The 25,719-nt window shown below is 38.4% G+C and overlaps 1 protein-coding gene across 1 annotated transcript in view; it reads left to right on the forward strand.

The window, feature by feature from the left end:
* EBF1 (EBF transcription factor 1) overlaps positions 1 to 25,719 on the forward strand; it is a 506,142-nt gene that overhangs the window by 384,659 nt on the left and 95,764 nt on the right. The window contains exon 9 of the mRNA XM_042782192.1: positions 1,936 to 2,066. Within this exon, the coding sequence (XP_042638126.1) occupies positions 1,936 to 2,066 (131 nt within the window). The remainder of the gene's footprint in view (positions 1 to 1,935; positions 2,067 to 25,719) is intronic.

Raw genomic sequence — 25,719 nt, forward strand, 5'->3', positions numbered from 1 at the left:
ACTAAACCAAAACAAACAAACAAACAAACAAATCCCAAACTCACTGCCGTCGAGTTGATTTGACTCATAGAGACCCCTCCTAAGGCCACTGGGTCATGGAATTCAATGACATCTTTGAGTTCCACACTTTGTCATCAGGGAGGACTTTTCAAGACCAGTTCAGTTAAACCAATATCTCATTCTTCTCAGAAGTATCCAGAGATATGAGTACACCTTTTTTATTCCATTGTAGCAAAGAAGTATACTCAGTTGGAAATTAAGAATTAAGATTTTGAAACATTAACTAAAATACTATCAAACTACTTGTATTTGGAAAAAAATCATGCAGTTGTTAAATGTAGTCTATTTCTCTTGCAGATTGCTTGAAATTAGATATCATAACCTACTGTTGGTTTGGGAATACTCAGTCATACATTTAAACATGTCTTTTTTTTAAAGAAAATTTTAGTTGAAGAAAAAGTTCCATGTCTTTGGAATATTGATCATAACCTTTAAATGTGTTAAAAATTGTACAAGAATGTTCAAATCATGAGACGTTTACATTTTCTTGATTAATTATTTTGTTTTTGGGAGAACATGGAAGAGAGAAAACACATCTGAGCTGCCTTGTTTTAGTTGTAAATGCATTGTTATGGGTTCAGCCAACATGGAATGTTTAGTTTGGATATTTCCAAACTTCTCTGTGTCATTTTATAAGATTAATTTGAATAAAAGCCCATTCTACTTGCTTGTGTGGTGGCACATGAGCAATGGTCCCACAGGGCTAGGCTTAACGTTTTCTTTTCTTACAAAAGTTAAAGTATGACAAATTGGCAAATTTGACAAAGCACAATAATTTTTTGCCAGGGTTGTTTTTTTTTTTTCCCGTGTTAAAATTAACTGGTCCTCTCATTGGCTTCATTACTTGGGAAGTCAGTCTAGGATACTTAATAAACTTTTTTTATTAAAGAAGAGGGACTCTTTTTCTCTTCTTGCACAATATCTTCTTTACTTAAGAACTTTGTTTTGCTGCTGTTCATAAAAGTAATCCTGAGAACAGCAGCATGGTAGTGTGAAGTTAAAAATCATTGGTGGCACCTTGAAGAAGGTGCCCTCTGAAAGATTTCAAAGACATGATCCCACTGTTACATTTATACCCTAGCAATGCTTTTGAAAGTATGCCTTGCATAACTGTGCAAACTACCTCCAATCACAGTATTTACAAATATTTCCTCTCTCCAAGGACCATTCATAATGGCAAAACAAGATATGTGACATTTTTTAAAAAAGCCAGTTCTAGGATTCGAAGCTTGGGAAAGACAGCAAAGCAAGGACATGTAGACTCTATGGTCAGCCCTGCTCAGCTGTTTGGTTACACAATTCACATTCTTTGAATCTGTAAAATGGGATCCATGATATTTATTTGAAAAAAAATAGTAATGGTTTCTCATGCGGAATATTGCTATGTCAGTGTTATAGACCAAAGACATGGGAGAAGAGCAATTTTCAATCCCTGTCTCCTCTCTTTCTTAGCTTCCTATTGAACAGAAGTGTTTATCTAAAAATGTCTGAGTTTTCTTTTCAGGAGATATGAAGCAAATATGTAAGATTTCTAGCATGTTCCCAAAGCATGTTCTTCTTCTTTATTTTTAATCTTTAGCATTTCAAAATATACATTAACTTCTGTGTTATATCTCATAATATTTCAGGTGTGATAAAAGATTTTGCAGAAATATATGTATTCTTAATAGAAGCAACGAAAAGACTGTTTTTAAAACTGAAATTGCACCCTTAGGTTTCACGTCCTACCACAGCTAGGAATTGCTGAGATCTTGAGGGACTTTCCCTCAGTGAAAAAGATAAAAGATTTTTTTTTTCTTTTTCTCAAGTCTCCCATCATTAAAGTTTGGTTCTAACAGCAGACTCCTTCTCTTTTTCATGTGTGTTGAAAAGCAGCTACTCCCTGTATCAAAGCCATCAGCCCGAGTGAAGGATGGACGACGGGAGGCGCGACTGTGATCATCATAGGGGACAATTTCTTTGATGGGTTACAGGTCATATTCGGTACCATGCTGGTCTGGAGTGAGGTAGGTGTTGTCTGAACATTAATATCTAATAGCTTGGTCTACTTGAGGGTACTGTCTACACTTGAATTTCTAATAGTATTGGAATTTAGTGGTGCCACTCTGGGTGGGCCAGCCCCAGTCTACAGAACTGTGGGGTACTAGGAATGATGGGTGGGGTTTACAAGGAGGCAACATTTTCTACTGCAATGACTTCCATTATCTGCCCCATGTACAGGTGGAGATCTTCTGTTTTGTAATTTTTCCTCTTGGGTTTGCCAGTGTGAGGGTTTCATTGAATAATGGGAACTGGAAAGGAGATGCAAAGTCACATAATATACAGGATAAGTCCCACTTAAGCTTCAGCAGGAGGTAACTTATGTGTAATGTGTTGTTGATGTTTGCCATCGAGTCGAGATGGAGTCTATTGTAGGCTGACCTTCAAGGAACAGCATTCACATAACTAATAATCCAGGTGTAGCTGGTTCTCAATGTACTGAATGACTTCATCAGAAAGAGATAGTGATTTACCAAGAAAAATCCAGGACTTTTTCCATCCCTAGGGTTTTACAGTTCTCAGGTATCTCAGTACATGACTGCAACCATATGAAAATGACTGCACAGTGCCTTCCCAACACGATGATCATTACTTTAACTTGCCAGTTGACTTGTCTGGCAATAACCGGCATTAGCTCAAGATTACAAAACACAAACATCAACATTATATAGATGCCATGACATACTTGCCTATGCTTTATATATGATCTGCCTAGATTTCTCAGCCCACTTGCCCAGAGCCCTTTCCCTTTTACTTCTCCAGAGTTTAGAATAAAATACAACAGTATGGCTATAGGCACCTTAGAGCACATTCATCCCACTTGTTTTACAAAGAGTCATATTAATCACTAAACTTTATTGAACGTTTACTATATGCTAGCCACTGTTCTGAGCTAAAACCAGAAAAACTGCCATTGAGTTGAGTCTGACTCATACCAACCCCCATCGAGTTTCTGAGGCAGTAAATCCTTATGGAAGTAGATTGCCCCATCTTCCTTCTGCAGAGTGGCTGCTGGGTTTGAACCACCAACCTTCTGGTTAGTGGTGACATTTCTTAGGCACTATGACACCAGAGCTCCTTGACATAGATCACATTAATTTTCTCTCAACCCTATGGGTTACATACTCATGTTTTTGTTAGCTGGAGTTGAGTCGGCCCCCAAATCATGGTGACCCCATGCACGATGGAATGGAATGCTCCTGATCCTGCACCATCCCATGATCGGTTGCAGATCAGACCACTGTGATCCATGTGGTTTTCCCTGGCTGATTTTCAGACACAGATCACCAGCCTTTTCTTCCTAGTCCATTTTAGTTTGGAAGCTCTGCTGAAACCTGTTCATCTTCATAGCAATATGCAAGCCTCCACTGACAGACAGATGTTGGCTGCACATGAGATATATTGTCCAGGAATTGAAACTGGGTCTCCCACTATGAACTGCCAATGCCCCCTTTAGCACCTGTTTTTTCTTGAGGAGGATGCTAAGGCTAAGAGATGCACAATTCTATAACACTTATACTATTGAGCAGAGCCATAAAATTTAAATGATATGTATGTGGCCACCCAAAGAAGTCAGTAACAGAACTGGAGCTAGAATTCATGTTGTTTATTTCCATTTTGAGTCATTCTTCCATGATGCCACTGTATAGCCCATCTAGATATTTGATTTGTATTTTCTCTTTAGAGGAGCCACAGAGATGATCTGAGTTAAATCTGTGATAGTTGAATATGTTCATCTTTTCAAAGTAGATCCTATCCTTTCCAGTAAGCCTTTATTGTGCACTTTTCACTGCCAATAACCCACTCAGACAAGCCTCTTGCCAGCATGTGTTGCCTCTGCCTTTGGTTTTCCCATGCAGCCAACAAGTGATATGCTTTTGGCCAGATAATCAAAGCTCTTGTAAAGCTGAATTAGAGATGGGCTTCTCTGTCCACCCACCTAATTGCTGTCCAAGTTGGATCAAGCATGAGGGATACACTGAGCTTCCTCTGCCAACTATATCCCATTCTTTATTGGAACCATTGAGTTGTGAATTAAAAACATCACATTCATGGCACATTTTGCTGCCACTTTGGTGTCTTTTTCCTTGCTGACTTGGCTACATGTGTGAGAGCTGTCCTCACAAAGACAACCTCAAGTAGATCTTGTAGGCTGTTTCTTCATCACTTTTTCTCTCTTACTGTTGTTTATCACGGAAGTTGGGAGATAGGAAGAATAAGAATATAATGTTGACTTTTTGCTTCAGTCACTGAAGTCAAAATGAGGCTTGGAGAAGTGGGGATCAGACTATAATTTGGATATAGGTCCATCTGACCTTTTGAAAATTAGGTGGGTTAGTCTGAAGATTCTTTTAAAACACTGTGCCTATCTTAGCCCAGATATGGGCTGTATGGAATAAGCACTTGACAAATTAGGAAGTCATTAATTTGTAACTCTGCCTTGTTGATAGTCAAGGTCCCCTTGTTTCTTCTCAGTTCCATTTTGTCACCTTTTTTGGGGGGACAAGTTTTTTAAAAAGTTGCCGTTGAGTTGATTCTGACTCATGGCAACTCCATGTGTGCTAAAGTGGAACTGTACCATAGGGTTTTCAATGGCTTATTTTTTAGTAGATTGCCAGGCCTTTTTTTCCAGGGCATCTCTGGGTAGAACCTCCAATCTTTTCATTAGCAGCTGAGTATGTATTTAATGGTTTAAAGAGCCCACCCAGGGGCTCTTTGGGAATAGGTTGTTGTTATTACCTGATGTTGAGTCATCCACCAACTAGTGAAAGCCTCATGCATAATGGAATTGAACTGTTGTGATCCAAAAGGGTTTTCAATTGCTGATTTTTTGGAAACTAGTAAGAGAGATTAAAATATAACCTAGATATATCTAAATTGCTTTATAAGATTTGTTTCCACAAACAAAACTGATGCAAGTTATGAAAAGGAAAACCCATTAAAGTAATACTTTTGTCCTTTTCTCTCCTCCTCTCACCTCTATTCTAAAGCCCTCAGGGTGAGTTCATCCAGGGGGTGGGCTTGCGGGGGAGCATATGCTCCTTCTTTGCCAACTGGTGGCATAGTGCCTAAGGCATTTGACTGCTAACCAGAAGGCTGGTGGTTCAAACTCACCAGCCACTACTCAGAAGGAATATTGGACAATCTACTTCTGTAGAGATACTGCCTCAGAAACCCAAGGAGAGGTTGCTCTGAGTTGAATCGAGTCAAGGGCAGTGAATTTTTTTCTTTTCTTTTTGTATCCTCCAAACTGCCCTAATTTGTGGCTATGTCATAAATCAATGCTGACTCTTTTCTAGTGTAAACTTACCAAGTAATTGCCCAAAATATTTGAGCAGATATTCTTTTTTTTTCTTTTAATTTTTTTTTTTATTGTGATTTGGGTGAAGATTTACAGAGCAAATTCACTTTCCATACAGCAGTTCACATATACTTTGTCTCATGTCATTGACCACATTTACCACAATGCAACAGCTCCCCTCCCACTTCCTCCCCATAGTTACCTCTTCCCAGTGTCCATCCCTCCACACACTCCTGCCCCCTGAGCTGTCTCCCTGTGCATAAGAAGCCCTTCTTTCTCTCATGATTATTCTTGAGCAGATATTCTTTTAGAATAAATAAATCCCCTGCATCATTAGCAGTTGACTGTCTGCAACAGAGGACTTGAACTTGGGCAGTTATCATTATGATAGTTCCTCACATTCAGAAAAATGAGCTTTGCATGGGTGAACTTTTCTGTTATATTCTTAATTATTTAAATATTTAGATATGCACACAAGCTTTTTAATAGACACAATTTTCCTTTCCTTTAATCCAGGGAGAGGATGTGGTGCTGCTGCTAATCCAAAAATCCTTTGAATAATGTTGAGAATTAGTTACATTTACTTAGAATTTATCATAGGCACCTTATTGGTATTATTTTATTTAATCCTCCTAATAGGCTTGTGTTGAATATTCTTATTCTTCCTATTTTACAGATGAGGAAACTGAGTGTCAGAGATGTTAAGAGGCTTCCTCAAGGTCACAATGCTAGGTAGTGATAGATGAGATCTGAACTACACTTTACTGTTTTTACAAAAGAAATAAAAGCCCAAGTTAATAAGAGAGCAAATTGAAAGAGAGAAGGACAGATATAGGAAACAGACAAAAAGAAGACAAATATAGTAAGCCTGGTGGTACAGAGTAGTAGCAGTAATACCAATGGCAGTAATGATGGTTTTAGTTTAAAATCAAATAAAATCATACAGGTGTCTTTTATTTTCCTGTTGTTGTTGTTGTTATGTGCCATCAAGTCGGATCCGGCTCATAGCGACCCCTCCTTGGGTTGCTGAGGCAGTATCAATACAGAAATAGATTGCCCAACCTTTATCAACCAAGTTGGGGTCATTTCTCAAGGCTTGTATTGGATAGAGCCAGAACTTGATACTCTGAATATTTAAGAGATGATGACTATGACAAAGCTTTGGAAAATGCAGAATATGACTACTGTTAGCTAACATTCATTGAACATTTTAGTTTCTGCCAGTTTGATCTGGCTTGCATGTGTGCCTCACAAGTATATACAATGTCGTTTCCATTTACTGATGAGGAAATTGAGGCTTGTGGAGGTTCAATAGGTTGCTCAATTATCAAGTGGTTGAGATGAGATTTGAACTCACACAGTCCAGCACCAGAGCTTACCATCTTAAAATTCCACAATTTAGGCCATGTTAACATTTTTATCCTATGGTGTTACTTCATCACACCATAGTGTTATGGCCACTGTTATTATTAATGCATTTGATGGTGGTATCTTGACAGTTGCTATCATCTTCCAAAGTAAGGTAGAATTGGCATGTGGAGAACCAGAGAGTTGTGAGTGATCCTTTCGCTTTCTAGCTATAGTTGTCTGTGGTTGGAGCCAGTGGCTTCTAGGAAGACTTTATCCTTATAATGTTTTGTGCTAGGTGTTGTTGTTACATGGCATCAAGTCGCCTCTGACTCATAGCAACCTTACATAGAACAGAACGAAATGCTGTCAGGTCCTGCACCATCTTTGCTGTGTTTGAGCCATTTTTTGTACCCACTGTGTCAATCCATCTCATTGATGGTCTTCTCCTTTTTTCCAGACCCTCTACTTTACCAAGCATGATATCCTTGCCCAGAGGCTGGTCCATTCTGACAACGTGACTGTGGTAGTTAAGGTTATGTGTCAACTTGGCTGGGTCTGGTTTTAAGTGGCTGGGCAGGTGAATGTAGTTAGTCCCCAAGATGATGGTAATCCACTCCATAATGAAATCTACTGTGAGCAGCCTTAGGAATGTGGTCTGCTTCCAGTATATAAGAAGAAGCTTTGAGAAAGATTTCTGTGCTTTTTGGCATGCTTAGACCCTGCATGTAACTGAGTCTTCATTTAGCAGCTTGCTATATTGCTTGCCGATCTTGGGACTATTTTTGGACTTGAACTAGTGGCTTACAGTGCTGTTTGATAATCTTGGGACTGAGCCATTTTACTTTTTAATCTTCGGTTTGTTAGCCTCAGTGGCCAGCAGCTGCCTGAGTTAAGAGAAACCTCCAGCTTCAGTAGGCCTGAGGCAAGAGGCAGAAGCCCAAGGTTGAAGGGCCTTCACCCAGCTCCCAGAGGTGGAACTATGAACTTGGATTTCTAGTCTCCTAAACTGTAAGAGAATAAATCCCTGTTTGTTAAAGCCACACATTACACTTGTGTTATATTCTGTTAGAGCAGCACTAGATAATGAAAACAATGTCCAAAGTAGGTGAGATGAAGTCTGGCATTCTCGCTTCTAAGGAACTTTCTGGCTGTACTTCTTCCAAGGCAGATTTGTTTATTTTTCTGACAGTCTATGGTACTTTCAGTATTATTTGCCAACACCACAATTCAAAGGTATCAATTCTTCTGTCTTCATGCTTTTACATGCGTAAAAGGAGACTGAAAATATAATGGCTTGGGTCAGGTGGACCTTGGTCTTTAAAGTGATAGTTTTCTCTTTAGTACTTTTAAAAGGTCTTTTGCAGTACATTTGCCAGTGCATTACAACACCTGACTTCTCAACTGCTGTTTCCATGGGCATTGATTGTGGATCCAAGTAAAATGGAATCCCTGACAACTACAGTCTTTTCTCCATTAATTGTGATATTGCTTATTGGTCTAGTTGTGAGAATTTTTGTTTTCTTTATGTTGAAGTGTAATCCATTCTGAAGGCTTTAGTCTTTGATCTTCATCAGCAAGTGCTTCAAGTTTTCTTCACTTTCAGTCAGTAAGATTGTGTCTTCTGCATATAGCAAGTTGTTCATGAGTCTTCCTTCAATCCTTCTTCATGTAGTTCAGCTTCTTGGATTATTTGCTCAGCATACAGATTGAATAAGTGTGGTGAAAGCATACAGACCTGACACACACTTTTCCTGATTTTAAACTATGCAGTAGCCTCCATTTCTGTTCAAATGACTACCTCTTGGTCAATGTATAGTTTCCTCATGAGCACTATTAAGTGCTCTGGAATTCCCATTCTTCACAATGTTCTCCATAATTTGTTATGATCCACACAATCAAATGCCTTCACATAGTCAATAAAACACAAGCAAACATCTTTCTGGTATTCTTTGCTTTCAGCCAAGAACCATCTGACATCAGCAATGATATCACTCATTATCATTATGGAGGGTGGGGAATGAGGGATATCATTGTGCTAGGTACAGAAGTCAACTTCTCCCTTCATCTACATGTGACATTGGGCAAGATATTTAATTTGTTTGGGTCTCATCTTTAGAGTAGGACCCCTATCTAGGTGAAGTCACTGACCATACACCACATGATTTCTTGAGGTTATGCCACCTCTAAGATCCAGAACTTTCTAAGTAGGCTTTTATCTCTTTCCCATTGCCTCACTCTATAGCCCAAAGCACCCAGGAAACAGGCTGTTGGGCTAAGATAAGCAGATAACATTTTAGATTGCAGCTGATGCTATTATTTAGAGTCTTTTTTTAGCTAAAGAATTTTAAAAAGAACCAGGTAAAATGGGGCTGGCTTAATTTACCCTCCTCTGTGCTGTTCCCCTACCAGCCCAATCTTTTGCAAATGAGTAGTTCAGTTTAGCTCACTGATTGCCCCCTGAGAGTTGGGAAAAAGAAAGGTGGCACTCCATAGTTCCTAACTCAGGCTACTTTCTGCAAATTCCTAAGTTCTGGATGAACCACATGGCTTTCTTAGGAGTTGGGTTTGCCATCTTTGTGGTGCTTCCTTCATTGTTTCTTACCCTTTGTCCTTTGCCAACTTGTAGAAATTATTTTACTGATATTCTTGTGTTCCTAACTCTGCCTTACTCCAGTAGACTCTTAAAAATTCATGCATTGTTTTATATATAAATTCAGAAAAACCAGAAAGATTGTGTATTAATTTTTGATGTGGGTAACTTTGTGTTGACCAGATACTCATTTGATTGTTCTTATTTTTCCACCAACATATAATTTAGAGCAGGAAGGTGTTCATGCTCTGAGTTGGTAGAACTAATATTTATTTTAATATCTCCTTTTGAATTCCTTTAATTTCTAAACAATGAGTACTGGCTGGCTTGCCTTCTGGGTATGTAGCACTGTTATGGATACTTTGGGGCTATTAAGAAAAATTTGGTCTTGTGGGATTTGACGTTTTATTTGGAAAGACAATTTGCTCCCGTGAAGCAAATTAGAAAGTTATATAATATGTTTATATAATCTCATATTAAATTTGTGGTTTAGAGTTTAAGGCAAGATTCTAGAAGGCAGAGAGGGTGCAGTGGTCAGAAGTAGACTGTCCGTATAGCTGAAAATATATTGATTTGCCATACTAATCTCTATGTGAGGCATTTTAGGTTTCTACAATCCTTTTATTTAGTCATTGCCATGTCTGAGATAATTCATACTGCTTAAGGTATTTAAGCTGCCTGGAAAGGAAGCACTACAGTGGGACTGGCAGGGAGCAAGGAGTTGAGGGAACTGAGGACACTATTCTGACCAAGGCTATAGATTGCATGGAGCAGTGGTAGGGATGAAGTCGGTTGAGAGACCTGGATATTAATTGCAATTCTTTCACTGGCCAATCATAGGATCTAGATCTTTGTCATTGCTATTCATTGAGCCTTAGTTTCCTTATCTGAAAATGAGGGGCTTAGGTTAAATTCTGTTTAGTTATTGCAACAATTTTAAGACTTCTTTCTATCTAGAGTTTACTTCTTTGAGAAACCCCACTAAGTAAAAAGGAGAAAGTGGTGATGGATGGGAAATAGCTTCTTTTCTTCTACTATTGTCCTTTTTCTTCTAGAACACACTAGAGATACACAAATATCATGTTTATTTGCAGAAGGATTCTGTGAACTTCACCACACCAATTTAATTAGATATGAAATTGGATCTCACCATTGAGATGTCTTCAGTCAATATTTTTACTCCTATGCCTCAGATTACATTATCTGATTTAAATCTGAAACTTCTACCACAATGTTGCTCTAATTCATCTTCCACATAATTCATTGGAATACTAGCTCTTTGAGATATTAATAGGTACCCCATGAGAGACTAAGGCGGGTAGTTCTTCCAGGTAAGTTTGGGAAATGTTCAGTCAAACAGATGCATCTGGTCCTCGATCAAGGACTTTGCAGAGCTTGTGAGGTGCTACAAGGACTGTGAGTACCTAAAGTACAGCATGCAGCAATGCCCCAAACTTTTGTGCCCATGAGTCCTTTTGTTCAAGGACCAGTTTACAGGAAGATAGTTTGGTGAATACTGAAGCACATTTGGATTTCATGTTAATGAAGCAAAACTATAAGATTTGGTCATGATGTAATTGCATTGAGATAAATGTGAGAAAATCATCTGAATTATTTGTAAGGTAATTATTCAGATTAGACAAGGAATATTTACAGCCATTATTTTTTAATGCTGCAAGGCTTTGAACAGAATTTTTCTAATATTTTGCTTTTGGTTTCAGCCAGTGCATACTAGGTATTAGATGTCATTTGATTTTGTAGAACAGCAATATTTAAGGGTTGCCTGGACCACTTAGCTCAGATGAGAGAAGCTCAAGTACATCACTGTGTTAGCCAATTAGCCTCATACCAGAGCTACACATAATCTTCTTGTCCTCAGATGAATGCTTTCTTCACCTACACTCCCAGAATCCAGGAGAAGTCAGAGAAACTGCTGAGGGGAGACTGTGGGTCAATATAGTTGGGTAAAAGACAGTTTCAGGGTCTGAGAAGAAATTTTACCACTTGAATCCTCAAATTGGAAAACACAGTTTTAAATATAGTTCTTGATTTCTTTCCTTCTTCTTTAAATTTTTTTTTTTAACCTGTCTCTACTTTCCATTCTTATTTTACACATAGCTCAGAGGCATGATTGTAAATGAACAATATTTGCTCCTCTCTGAATTTATGAATAAATGGCTAAAACTCATGCATATATCTCCTGGAAGTTTCCCAGCCCTTCTTGCCAGGCCTTTATTTTTACTGAACCACATATACTCATTGCCATTGAGTTGGTTCCAACTCAAGTGACCCTCAATGGGTTTCTGAGGCTGTAAATCTTTACAGAAGTACATCACCCCATCTTCCTTCTGTGCAGCAGCCAGTAGGTTTGAACTGTTGACCTTCTGGTTAGCAGTCAAATACCTTATCTATTACACCACGAGATAGAGTCACAGAACTTTGAGGATATTAAGGAACTTTGCCAGTTATCAAGTGCAACTCTTATTTTCTACATGAGGGAAAAGAGGCTCCAGAGATTTAAAGTGACTTGTTTAGGCAACACATTAGCACTTACTGCTGAGTTTACAGCCCAGTTCTACTGACACTCAACCTCATTCTCATTCAGCTTTGCGTTGTACCGGGTTTTCTCCTGAGGTTTCCATGGTCTTCTATTTTTTTTTTTTAACCAAACCTTCTTAACTTTTGTACAGGATAGCACTAACATTCTAATAACTGTTCTCTTTATTGCACTGTACACAAGATACCATTCCACTGACATAAAAAAAAAGAACATTAAGAAAGATGGAAAAAGATGTTATCTCAAAAATTATTTTATAATATTTATATGCAATATAAATAATTCTGTATCCACTTATTTTGCATATATTTAGGCTTACATACATTAATTTTATAAAAAGTTGATTAAATACATGGATTTAGAGTAATTCATAGTTGCCTAAATTTTCCTAAGTATATAAATTGTGAAATCTATGTTTGACCTATGCTTATTTCCCACCTATTATATGGAAGATACTCAAAGCAGAATTAAAAACTTTATTTATAAAGGATAAAAAAGAGCAGCCAGAATCAGTTGTCTTAAACTTTGAATATGATTTTGAAGAAAAATTTTCAATCCCGTGTTATTTTATGGCAAATCATTTCTAAGGGAGCCAGCCTATTAAAAATATGTGGATATACAAAGATAATTATTCAAGTGGCCTTTTGACATAATTATAGCCATGCTCACTTTATTCTAAAATGCTTTAGTTTATACTTTCATTGATAAGACACCTGAAAGGACCTCTAGTGGTGTAGTGGTTAAGACACTTGGCTGCTAACCAAGACAATGGTTCAAACCCATCAGCTGCTCTGTGGGAGGAAGGTGAGGTAATTTACTTCCACAAAGATTTACAGCCTTGGAAACCCGTTGGGGTTTGCTATGAGGTGGAATCAATTCCATGGCAGTAGGTTTGTTTTTTTTTTGTTTTTGTTTTTGAAAGGCACTTGAACTCTATTCTTTATCTATATTGATAATTATTAAATAGTTAAAAATTTGCTATGAGGTGAAATCAATTCCATGGCAGTAGGTATTTTTTTTTGTTTTGTTTTTGAAAGGCACTTGAACTCTTTTCTTTATCTATATTTATAATTATTAAATAGTTAAAAATGATGTTGACATTTTTCAGCTAACTGTTTAAAGTACATAGAGGAGGTAATGATAGGTTTCTTGATAATAGGAGCTATAAAAGTATGATGTGTTTCTGATTTTAATAAGAATCAAAGACAGAATTCACATCTGGCTGCAGCCATGTGACTCTATGAAGAAGTTGGATATCTATACCGTGTTGTACTCATGTCATGGATGTGCTCAATGCTACTTGCTGAAATGGTTCCCTGATGACCTGAAGAAGCCTGCCTCCTTATAAAACCTTCACTGGCTTCCTCTTTCCTAAAGTCACAATGCCTCCATTTAGGATGGAAGCACCCCACCATAAAGCTCCTAACTTTCTTTTTTCAACGTTATCATTCACTGCTCATTATCATCCCTGGTGGCACAGTGGTTATGTGCTCTGCTGTTAGCTGAAAGGTCTGAGGTTCGAACTCACCAGTGAGAAAGACATAGTCAGCTTCCATAAAGATTCCAGAAAGATTACTGCCTTGGAAACCCAATGGGGAGTTTTCCTCTGTCGTATAGGGTCTCTATGAGTTGGAATTGACTTGATGGCAATGGGCTTAATGGATTCGTCTTATGTTCTAGACATGTTGAATTGTTAGCTGTTCCTTGTGCTGGTAGTGATTTTTTTTTTTTTTTTTTTTACACCCACACTCTTATCATACTCATTTCTCCTCCCAGAATGCGTTTTACTCCTTTTTGTGCCCATATGCTTCTGTGCGTTAAGATCTAATTCAAATAGCAGCTTTTTTCCATGAAATCTTCCTTGACAGTCTTAGGTATAGAATATTTTCTCTTGTGTCCATATTCCAGTATTGCTTTCCCTGTACCATGTTATATGACTTATAACTTTCTATCTTTGATTATTGTGACTTGAGGGCATCTCATCTCCCTCTATGGGAGTGATCTATGCTAAAATCAGCTTAGTGTCCCATAATGCCTAGCACCAAGCCTTGTATATCAGAGACATTGATAAAAGTTTGTTGAATGACGCTGCATCCTTCTTCTTCCATTCATTCATTCAAATAAATTGTCCTTTAGTAGTAGCTGCTGTATTCAATGATGCTTCAAAATATCAGTGCCAGATATATTGTAGTTTAGTTTTTGTTAATACATGAATGGGTAGATAGTTTATGTTTAGATAAATTTCTTATGCAATAAGTATGTACATGTTGTTGTTGTTGTTATGTGCCGTCAAGTCAAACCTGACTCATAGCGACCCCTCCTTGGGCTTCCGAGGCAGTATCACTACGGAAGTAGGATTGCCCAACCTTTCTTCCGAGGAGTGGCTGGTGGGTTTGAACCGCCAGCCGTCTGGTTAGCAGGCAAGTGTCTTAGCCACTATGCTACCAGAGCTCCCATAAATACCTTAATATAAATCTACTGGTAATGATGAGGATTAAGGAGTAATAAAACTAACACTTTTTAAGTGGTTGACAAGCATCATAGGCATTATGTTAATTCTTGTTATGTCAATTAATCCTGTTAGATAGCTATCTCTCTCCTCACCCCCAGATAATGAAACTGAAGGCCAGAAAAGTTGAGTGACTTTTCAGAGGTCACATGGCTAGTTACGTCAAAGCTGAGATTTTAAATAAATCTATCAAACTCCAGAGCCATCTCTTAATCATCTAATATGAATATAATGAAACCTCATTTATCCAGAAAAGAGTCTTATAATAACCTCAGTTCTCCAAAACTGCATGAAACCAGAAGCAAGTGGAAACAAAACAAAATGAAAGTCTCTGGGGGTAACCAGAACAGTAATATTTAACAAACTATGTTGTCTGTTTTCCCAGGTCCCAGCATATTAGAAGGTGCAAACTAGAGCAGGGTGGGAGTAGAGGCAGGTTGTTAGAAACAGCGTTAGTGACAGCAGAAGTGACAGATGACAGCCTAATGTCTAGGGCAGGAACGGAAAAACTAAAAAGCAGACGCAGAACTACATTACCGTGGAACACATTAATGACTGTTCATAATGACGGTGGCCCTGACTCATTGGGAAAGAGATGACAATTATATTCAATAGATTCTGTTTAAAACAGTGAGATGTGTGTAATGCATTCTCAAAAGACTTCCAGCAAATGCAGTTGTAATGCATATTATTATAAGAGGTTTGGCTTCAGTTTTCTGTACAGTTTCCTTATGTAACTGACCTCACTTCCTAAAGGGGCATGCTAAAATGAGGAATTACAGAATATATGTGCAAGTATCAATGTATACAGTATGCAAACATGAACGATACCACACACGCATGTTAGCATGAGTCTCTGATTAGTACTTTATAGCTTTGGTTTCCTCTGTTTTAGAGCTTTGAAAGACTCCAAAAGTCATTTTGGTGAAAGGTGAATTCATTCCCTACCTACCCCATCTAGCAGTCTTTTGGCTCTTTTATTTGTATTTCGTAATTCCATAGGCAAAAATTCTGACCAAGTATTATTGTTAATTAGAAACAACCAATTATGCAACCCTGTAAACTGCTAACTTGGATAGTAAGCATTCAGCCCCTCTCATAAATAACTGGCTTTCCTTTTTTTTTTTTTTTGTATTTTAAATTTCAAACAAACAAACAGCAGCAACACAGGACTCTAAGCCAGACCAGAGCAGGCAATGCTGCTGCTTCTTGACTGAATTTAGAAAAACAAGCCCGGAGAAAGGATTCATTGTGCAGTCTCAAACCACAGGGGCTGGCATTGCTGGTGGCAGATCCTCTCTTTTTGGAATGCCCTGGACCTCAGGAACTCACCAGATTGTCAGGATGGGATCCAGTCTTTAATGGGGCCCAGTTGGCACACCATCTACATCCTGGGAAGAGAGCTGGATAAAAATTTATTTAGAAAAATAAATGACCCAAAATAAATAAATAAATAAACCCGCAAAACCAACGGTAGTTGAGGTACAATGCATTTATTTTAGTCTTTTTCTCCACAAATTTGTTATTTTGAAAGCTAATCTTCTTGCAATTTTGTTTCGTACAATTAACTGCATTGATTTAGAGACCTGGTTAGCTTCCTGGTCAAAAGAATTGGGCAGTATATTTTTGGAAATACTTAATGAGGGTACTAGGCATTTTGTGAGGCAAAGTAAAAAAAGAGTTTTGAATGTAGTGGTATTGATTATTTCATTTTTTGAGATCCATATGGGACTTCATTGAATCAATCTTCATTCTAATTATTAGTAGTGGTTAATGGCATCATGACATTTATTTGTTCAATATTCATCAAGTATTATTTATGCCTACTAGTTCCCCAGAGTCCCTGAGTAGAGCAAACTTTTAATGTGCATGGTTGCTGCTAACCAAAAAGTTGGTGGTTCAAGTCTACCCAGAGGTACATTGGAAGAAAGGCCTGGTGATCTACTTCCAGAAACTCAGTCAATGAAATCTCTATGGAGCACAGTTCTACTGCAAACACGAGATTACACTGAATTGGAACTGACTCTAGTTCCATGACAATCAGTATTTTCTAGTATTAGTTCCCAGACACTATAAATACTGGGAACATATGTTGTTGTTGTTGTTGTTGTTGTGTGCCGTCGAGTCGGCCCCGACTCATAGCGACCCCTCCTTGGGTTGCCGAGGCGTTATCACTACGGAAGTAGATTGCCCGACCTTCCTTCCGAGGAGTGGCTGGTGGGTTTGAACCGCCAGCCTTCTGGTTAGCAGTCAAGTGCCTTAGGCACTATGCTACCAGAGCTCCTCTGGGAACATATATGAAGTGAAAACAGAAAACAAGAAAAGCAAAGTTCATATCCTCTTGGGTTTTATATTCTAGTTGGGAAACAGACAATAAATAGGAAACTGTGTTTACAACTCTCTACTGTTAATCTGTGTCCACATCTGTATTGAGAGAAATTTCATATAGTGTTAAGTAATACCACTATCCAAAAGCTAGATTTTAAATCCTGTATTTCACTTAATTCCTGAAACTTTAGTTTCAAAAGTCTTCTCTGACATTCATGCATAAAGTTTATCTTTAGAATTCACGTGGCCCAACATATTTTGCTAAACATTGGTTTAAAGTTATTTTCTTGAAAGAACAAAAGGAAACCAGAATGTTTGTGAAACCGTTCATGCCTCCACTGGCTTTTTTTCACGTTCTCTGAGAAATCACACACTGCCTTCGAGACAAGCAATTCTTGGGAACAAAAGAATCTGTGTTACGAAACCCAGAGAACTCTGATTAGGGAATGAACTCAGGAGAAGCTGGCATTCTCTGATTTATGTTTTATCCACTTCAGGGGAATAGAAATATAGTACGGAGGTTCAGCCAGCTCAGTGGTCAGGAATACACACTTTTCATATTTCAGCTTTCTTTAAAAACTCCTGAACATCATTCTTAAAAAAATGCCATGTCTAACTACAGAACAATGAATGTTACAGAAAGAAGAGAAAACAAGTTTGCTTTTTTTCTGGTCACTATCACTGTGGTATCTCTTTAAAAATCCTCAGTCAATTTGGTTTCAAAGTTTTAATTATGCTTTTATGTTACAGTTTCCTTATTTAAGTGTCTGCATTATGTCCATCACTCAGCACCCCCTGCCTATCTCAAAAGAGATGGATATTATTATCCTAATTGAGGAGGAGAGAGAATGCTGTGAGAATTATTAATACATAAATTAAAAAAAATTAATCTGGAAAGTGCTTTAGGGTCCCTAGAGAAGCTCTGCCCAAACAAAAGCATATTTAATATTATTATAAGCATCCCCCCAGAGCAGATAAGAACCGATACGGCATGAGACGAGTAAACTGAGGCACAGAAGGTGACAAAGCACGAAGGGGTCAGTGTGCCTGAGAACCCAGAGTCCTTGGACGGGCAATATCTCAAAACCACCGTACCAGCACCCATTTAAGGCTTTAACTAGTCAAAATTGTTCATTATTTTTTCTGGAGGAGAAAATCCTATTACCCCCTCTCTCCTCTCTAAGTTTTTGCTTGATTTGGCTTTTTTTTTTTTTCCCCCCCAACTTTTTAGTGTTGAAGGTAATTAAGGTTAAAATATTAAATCCTAAGGCTAGTAATGAAAAATCACTGGTGTGCTTTCTAGTAATTCCAGTTATTTTTTTGGCTTTGTGGCTTGGAACTTCAAATTACATTTATTTCATATAGTTCCATTTGTTGGAAAACATGCATAAAGGCTTACTTGGAATTACTTTTCTGTGTTGCTGGGAAATAATTCTCAGCTTATTTTCACTGAGAAAGTTTTTTTTTTTTTTAGTACCTACTATGTTCCCACCACTTCTGAGGATGTAGGAGAAGCAGACAATATTGTAAGTCATGCTCTAAGGGTAGAAGTAGGGTGAAAAGAAAACCTAGTAGGGGTTATGGAAAAACAATATTGGATAGTAGGGATGGACAGGCAGAGTTGTATAATGGTGCTCCTGAGTCAGTCAAACCTGACACTTTTCATTGATTCCTTGATCATGTTGTTTAACTTTCCTGAAACTCATCTTCCTCATCCAAGAAACATCTAATAACCATACTTATCCCCTAATACTAAATGATTTTAACCACTGAAAGCACTTAGCCCAATCCTTGGCACAAAGTAAGAAGATAAAGGTAATTGCTGGTGAAGTCATCATCATGGCACTACCATCATCAGTTTAAGTGTGAGCTAGAATGATTCAAATAATAAGTGCTATTGACTACCAGAAAATAAAGTTATTTCCAAGATCTGTTCCCCACCCCCACCCCAGAATTCTGCAACATGTTTCCATTAATGCTTTTATATACTAGGTTGTCATTATTAGTTTTTCTTGAGTCAGAGTCAAGTCACGGCGACCCCATGTACAACAGTTGCCCAGTCCTGTGCCATATTCAGGGTCACTGGTATGCTTGAGTCCATTATTGAGCTATTGCAGTGTCTTGCAACCTAGGGGACTCATACTCCATCATTATATTGGACAATATGAAACCCTAAGGTTTTCATTGACTAATGTTTGAAAGTAGATCTCAGGCCTTTCTTCCTAGTCTATCTTAGTCTGAAATCTCTCCTGAAATTTGCCCACCATGTGTGACCCAGTTGTTATTTGAAACACCAGTGGCATCACATCCAGTATTGTAGTAGCCTGCAAGCCACTACAATACAATGAACTGACAGATGGGTGGTGGAAATACTAGGTACCCTTGTTAATAATCTACAGTGCTCGTCATATGTTTAACACTAAATAAGTTTTTATAAAAAACCTTTTGGAGAATTGTCCTGTACCATTTCCCTCTTCTGTGTTTCCAGCCCTTGCAGGCTACCTCTTGGAATTCTACTTCCAGAACTAGGAATGCCTTTTCTTATAGAACCATGGTTGTTGAGTTCTTAATTTGGACCACAAAAGCCACATAATACATGAAGTGCTTCGGCCTTATCATTCAGTAACCTTACAAACACAGCTAACACGTGCTAAGCATCTCTTGTGTACCATCATTGTGCTTTCAGACCATTCAGGCTGCATCTTGGAGTTCTCCTTCTATGTGCAGGTGTCAGTCATGCAATATCCCACTCTTTTGCCTTGTATTCTGTCAGGGGAAGAAGCCCACCACCTCCATGTCTGCCATCCATCTCTCTCACTTCCATGTAGCTTGACTTTGTAACCAGGAGATGTGGGGACAACAGCAATTGTAGAGTCGATTCCAACTCGTGGCAACCCCTTATGTTTCAGAGTAGAACTGTGCTCCATAGGGTTTTCAAAGGCCAATTTTTCAGAAGCAGATCAACACACCTTTCCTCCAAGGTGCCTCTGGTTGAACTTGAACCTCCAGCCTTTCTATTGCCAGCTATTTGAACCACCTAGGGAGGCTTTCATATACCCTGCCCCTCAATAGCAGCCTCTTGTGATATGTGGCCAACTACCACACAACTCATCTGATCTTGTGCTCTGGTCTGAAGAGGGTAGATTGCTCATATGAACAGCTTAGAGGGAGTGTAACTGCTGCTGCCTACATATCCTTAGTGTGCTGGCCACCTCTCCTGGGGCTTTATGGAGACCATGTGTGCTTTTTTCTTAATGCCACGTATTAAAAATGATTTTTTATTATAAAATTAATGCATTTTTATCATTAAGAAGTTGCAAACTTCAGAAAGTTTGTTGTTTTTGTTGTTATGTGCCATTGAGTTGGACCCAAAGTTATGCAGAAAAAAATTAAAATGACCCATAACTTTACCGTATAGAAGTAACTTCCGTTAACATTTTGATCTTTTTCCTTCATGTCTTTCTTCTTTGCAAATATATAGCTAATTCTTAGATAATTATATGTAACATGTAATATACAATTTATATATTTTAAATTTATATTAAGTTTTGTTGTTGTTGTTGTCATGCGCCGTCAAGTTGGACCCGACTCATAGTGACCCCTCCTTGGGTTCCCAAGGCGATATCACTATGGAAGTAGATTGTCCAACCTTCCTTCCAAGGAGTGGTTGGTGGGTTTGATCCTTCAGCCTTCTGGTTAGCAGTCAAGTGCCTTAGGCACTATGCTACCAGAGCTCCTATATTAAATTTTAATATATATTTAATTTATATGCTATTTAAAAGAAAACTAATAGTTTTCTTTTAATAAAAGTAATATCTAATAATGTTGTTGTTATTGTTGTTGTTATGTGCCATCGAGTCAAACCCGACTCATAGCGACCCCTCCTTGGGTTTCCGAGGCAGTATCACTATGGAAGTAGGATTGCCCAACCTTCCTTCTGAGGAGTGGCTGGTGGGTTTGAACCGCCAGCTGTCTGGTTAGCAGGCAAGTGTCTTAGCCATTATGCTACCAGAGCTCCCATCTAATAATATATACAAGTTTATTTATTTCTCAATTGTTTTGGTGATTAGTATTTCTTATGCAAGCTTGAGAAATTATATACACACACACTTCTTACATAAATACACATACACAAAGCAAAAGATAGAGAAGACAAATCACATCTAATGTTCAGGCCAGAAATACTCTAACATTTAATGTAAAGATACATGGTGGTGCAGTGGTTAAGCGCCCAGCTGCTGATTGAAAGTTTGGTGGTTTGAAACCACTAGCTGCATGAGAGAAAGATGCATCAGTCTGCTCTCATAAAGATTATAGGCTTAGAAACCCTATGTTGTTGTTATGTGCCCTCAAGTCAGACCCGACTCATAGCGACCCCTCCTTGGTTTTCCGAGGCAGTATCACTACAGAAGTAGATTGCCCCATCTTCCTTCCAAAGAGTGGCTGGTGGGTTTGAACCACCAGCCTTCTGCTTAGCAGTCAAGTGCCTTAGGCACTATGCTACCAGAGCTCCCTAGAAACCCTATACCCAAAACAAAACAAAACAAAAAAAACCCACTGCCATCAAGTCGATTCCAACTCATCATGAGCCCCATTGGGTTTCCAAGACTGTAAATCTTTACGAAAGTGGACTGCCTCATCTTCCTTCCAGGTAGGATTTGAAGTGCTGACCTTCTGGTTAGCAGCCAAATGCCTTACCCACTATGCCACCAGAGCTCCTTTGGAAACTCTATAGGGCAGTTTTACTCTGTAGCACTTGACTGCTAACCAGAAGCTGGTGGTTCAAACCCACCAGCCACTCCTCAGAAGGAAAGTTGGGCAATCTACTTCTGTAGTGATACCACCTTGGAAACCCAAGGAGGGGTCGCTATGAGTCAGGTCTGACTCGACAGTACATAACAACAACATAGGGTCATTGTGAGTGGGGGTTGACTTGACAGCAATGGATTTAACATTACATGTGTGTCTTTGTGGGCTAATGTTTTAGTTTTACATTCTTAACTTTTTTTCCTTTTTGTCATTTTTACACTAGAGTCATAGACTTTTAGACACTTCTTTTTTGCCATTCAGATGAAATATGAACAGAACTCCCATGCTCAAGTGCTGAGATAGTTGGATATTAAATTGTAAGAAAACCTTATTTGGGAAATGAACAGTTCAATACTAGCAGGCAGAGAACACTGGACTCTTAAGGATGGGTTACAATGCCTGTTGTTGTTGTTGTTATTTGTCATCGAGTCAGGCCCGACTCATAGCGACCCCTCCTTGGGTTTCCGAGGCAGTATCACTGTGGAAGTAGGATTGCCCAACCTTCCTTCCGAGGAGTGGCTGGTGGGTTTGAACTGCCAGCCTTCTGGTTAGCAGTCAAGTGCCTTAGGCACTATGCTACCAGAGCTCCTTACAATGCCTAGTAGAGTTAAATATCTAGTAAATTCTGGTCTAATTTATATATATATTTATTCTAGACATATTTTGAAAATATCCTATATGCAAGGCATTAAGTTAAATAGTTTAGAGGATACAAATATGAATTAGACCTTGTCTTTGCTCTCAAGAATTGTCTAATGGGAGAAAGATACATAAGAATATCATTTTATGGCACAAAGCCAAATAGGAGGCTAAGTGCCATACTATAAATGCAATAATTGTATAAATTTCTAGAAATTTACAGACAATTCTGACTGTTAGGATAAGGTCAAACTTATGGGAAGAGAGAGTTTATGGTCAGGGGCTTAAAGAACAGGTAGGCTATCAGTAGGGGAATGTTAGGCCAGATTGTGGTGTTTTGTGTATCTATGGCCTCAACTGCAGACTATGGAATGGCCAAGTAGGGAAGCATGAGTAGAAAAGTAGAATGTAAGGCCTTTGGACTCCCTGAGTATTATGCCAAGGAGTTTGGAATGTATTTGGTAGGCAAAATGGGCAGTTGAAGATTTATTTAGTTAAGACCTGATGAGATTATATTTGAAGAAGATAATTCTGGCAGAGAAGGATCAGTTGGCAAGCAATTATAATATTGTAATAGAGTAAGAAACAGTGACAGCCTGAACAGGAGAAAATGGAGAAGCAAAGAAGACCCTGTGGTGTCCAAACCCATCACTGTTGAGTCAATTCTGACTCTTAGTGACTCCATAGGACTGAGTAGAACTTCCCCATAGAAGCAGATTGCCACATCTTTCTCCTGTGGAACAACTGGTGGGTTTGAACCACCCACTTTTTCAGCAGCTGAGTAGTTAACCACTTAACCATTGCACCAGGGTTCCTTCTGTGGAGTCTAGTGAGCACAAAATCAACATGACTTAAGGAAATATTGAGGGTAACAAACTAAAAGTGATCCTAAGTTTTACTCCCTGAACTGAGAAAGGAAACACAGGAGGAAGAAATTCGTTTGCAGATAGTAAGGTGATAAATTTAGCTTGGGTCAAGTTGATACTGAGAAGTCAAGAAGACATGCTTGGGGAGATTCTGTTACCCTGTTGCTAATAAAAGTTTGGTGCTTGGTCAAAGAGCTCAAGTCTACAAATGTAGTTTGGAAGTCAGTTCAGCTGAGGTGATTGAGCTGATGAGTGAACCGAAGAAGAATTGTTGTTGTTGTTATGTGCCGTCCAGTTGGACCGACTCATAGTGACCCCTCCTTGGGTTTCCGAGGCAGTGTCCAACTCAATGGCACATAACAACAACAACAACAGCATCACTACGGAAGTAGATTGCCTAACCTTCCTTCCGAGGAGTGGCTGGTGGGTTTGAACCGCAAACCTTCTGGTTAGCAGTCAAGTGCCTTAGGCCACCAGAAGAAGCATTAGGCAAGTAAAATGGGAATAAAACAAAGGAGTACACTTCTGAAATTTCTACAACTAATGAATTGGCAGAGGAAGGGAGCAAATGAGGAAGATCAGAATAATCAGGAACCAGTGAGTAAGAGAAAAGCTTTGGAAAGAGCTTACTTATTGGCATAAGTGATTGGTTTCTGTGAGAACACAATCTAACACAGTTTCCTTCCTATGTTTCACATGTTGTGTGCCATTGAGTTGATTCTGACTTATAGTGAGTGTATATAACAGAACAGAACTGCCACAGGGTTTCCTAGAAAATAGACAATCTTTACAGAAACAGGTTGCCAGATTTTTCTCCTGTGGAGTGGCTGGTCGGTTTGAACCAGCAACCTTATGTTTAGCAGCCAAACACTTAACCATTCCGCTACCACCAGGATATCTTAGTGATTCACATAGTCTTAGTTAAGCTGCCTGACCCTTACCTTTCTCCTTTGGAATACATATCCCACAAAGATGGATTTTAAGATAGTAAATATAAAAGTCCTCAGTATACTATCAGATACTTTGCAACTCTTAAGTCTTAAAAGTGTCACAGAAGTGAAGCAAGTGGAGACTTCCAAGGAGAAATGTGGTGTCAGATACTAAAGTTTCAGGAGAATACTGAGTTTCTAGCCCAACTTGTTCAGTATATATCCAAATTCGATATGAATACAACTTGTTCAGAATGTAGATTAAGGAAGTTAAGTCAAAAAAGCAAATCTGTTCTTTAATCATTTAGAACAATATTTTCCAAAGTTTGGCCATGTGCCCCTGGTAGTATAGGAGAAAATTTTGGGTTTGAGAGACATTAAGTGGAACTGAATCACACAGTGAAAAAGTTATTCTCCTTTCATTTCTTTTTTAATTCTTCTGATTTAAATTAAGGGGCAGTGTCTCAGTTTCTGAGACTTTTAACACTAGATAATCTCTTTTTGATAAAGAGAGCAAAGGGCTTCAGGTTATCATAGTATATACCTAGAATTTAACATTATATTACCTTTAATTCCTTCTTATTTTGGCAGATGATACTCATTTTCCAACTATTGTAGTGATATAAGATTTCCTTCTAAAATAAAATTGTAAACAAAAAAGTAATCAATTTTTAAAAATATTAAGTAGTTAAGTAGGTGGTATGCAGACATGGTAACAGAGAAAGTGGTATTCCAGTGATTGAAGTTTGGAGAATTTAGACTGATGGGAGCTCTCTCTCTTTTCCTTAGAGTGTCTGCCCTTAGGTTGGGACAATGTGTGACATTCATCCTGAGATCCGGGGGTCTTGGCTGCTAGACCCTGTCCTTCCCCTAAATTGTTGGGTCACTTTTGAAAGCCATTGTACTTGTCTGAACTTTTGTATCCTCAGCTGTTTAAATGAGAGGATTACTTTAAATGATTACTAAAGTTCCTTCCAGTAACAAATTCTTTGAGTGATTAGTACATAATCTTATACTTTCAAGTTGAATGGTTGTTGTTAGTTACCATAGAGTCTATTCTGACTTATGGCAACCCTATGTGTTACAGAGTAGAACTGCTCCATAGGGCTTTCTTGGCTGTAATCATAATGAAAGGAGATGGCTAGGTCTTTTCTTCATGGTACTGTTGGGTGGGTTCAAACTACCAAACATTAGAACTCAGCTAAATTTTGTTTAGCTTTTCCTCCATATGCGATTAATATCATGTGTGTCAGCTCTAGAGACTATTCCTAGGCTAACATCCACAGCAAGGACAACATCAACAAATTCGTTCTTTCATCATGATTCAGATTCTTCCTCATTTATGAAAATAATTGTTTTAAGAAGGAATCTTTTCTTTAGTTAGGGCCACTGATTAAAATTGAGAATGGAATTGTAAATGGACATTTGTTTGAATTTCCTGAGCCTTATGCTTTATGTTAAAACTTGCCTTCTATTCAGTAATTTCATTGCAATCACATCTAGCCCATATATTTTGTTCCTTAGAGTAGTAACTTGTATATGAGTCATGGCCAGACTTTGTCTCTAATACTTTGTCATGTTGTCAGAAGGGACCAATCCCTGTAGCAGGCAACCATGCTTGGCAAAGTAGAGAGTCAGTAGAGGGTCAGTGAAAAAGGAGATGACTGTCAGTGAGACGGAGTGATACCGTGGTTGCAATGATGGGCTCATGCTTAGCAGAGATTGCGAGGATGACACAGCA

The sequence above is a fragment of the Orycteropus afer genome, unplaced genomic scaffold, assembly GCF_000298275.1.
Source record: "Orycteropus afer afer isolate SDZICR_OR568_19922 unplaced genomic scaffold, OryAfe1.0 scaffold00257, whole genome shotgun sequence".
NCBI classification, from domain to species: Eukaryota; Metazoa; Chordata; class Mammalia; order Tubulidentata; family Orycteropodidae; genus Orycteropus; species Orycteropus afer.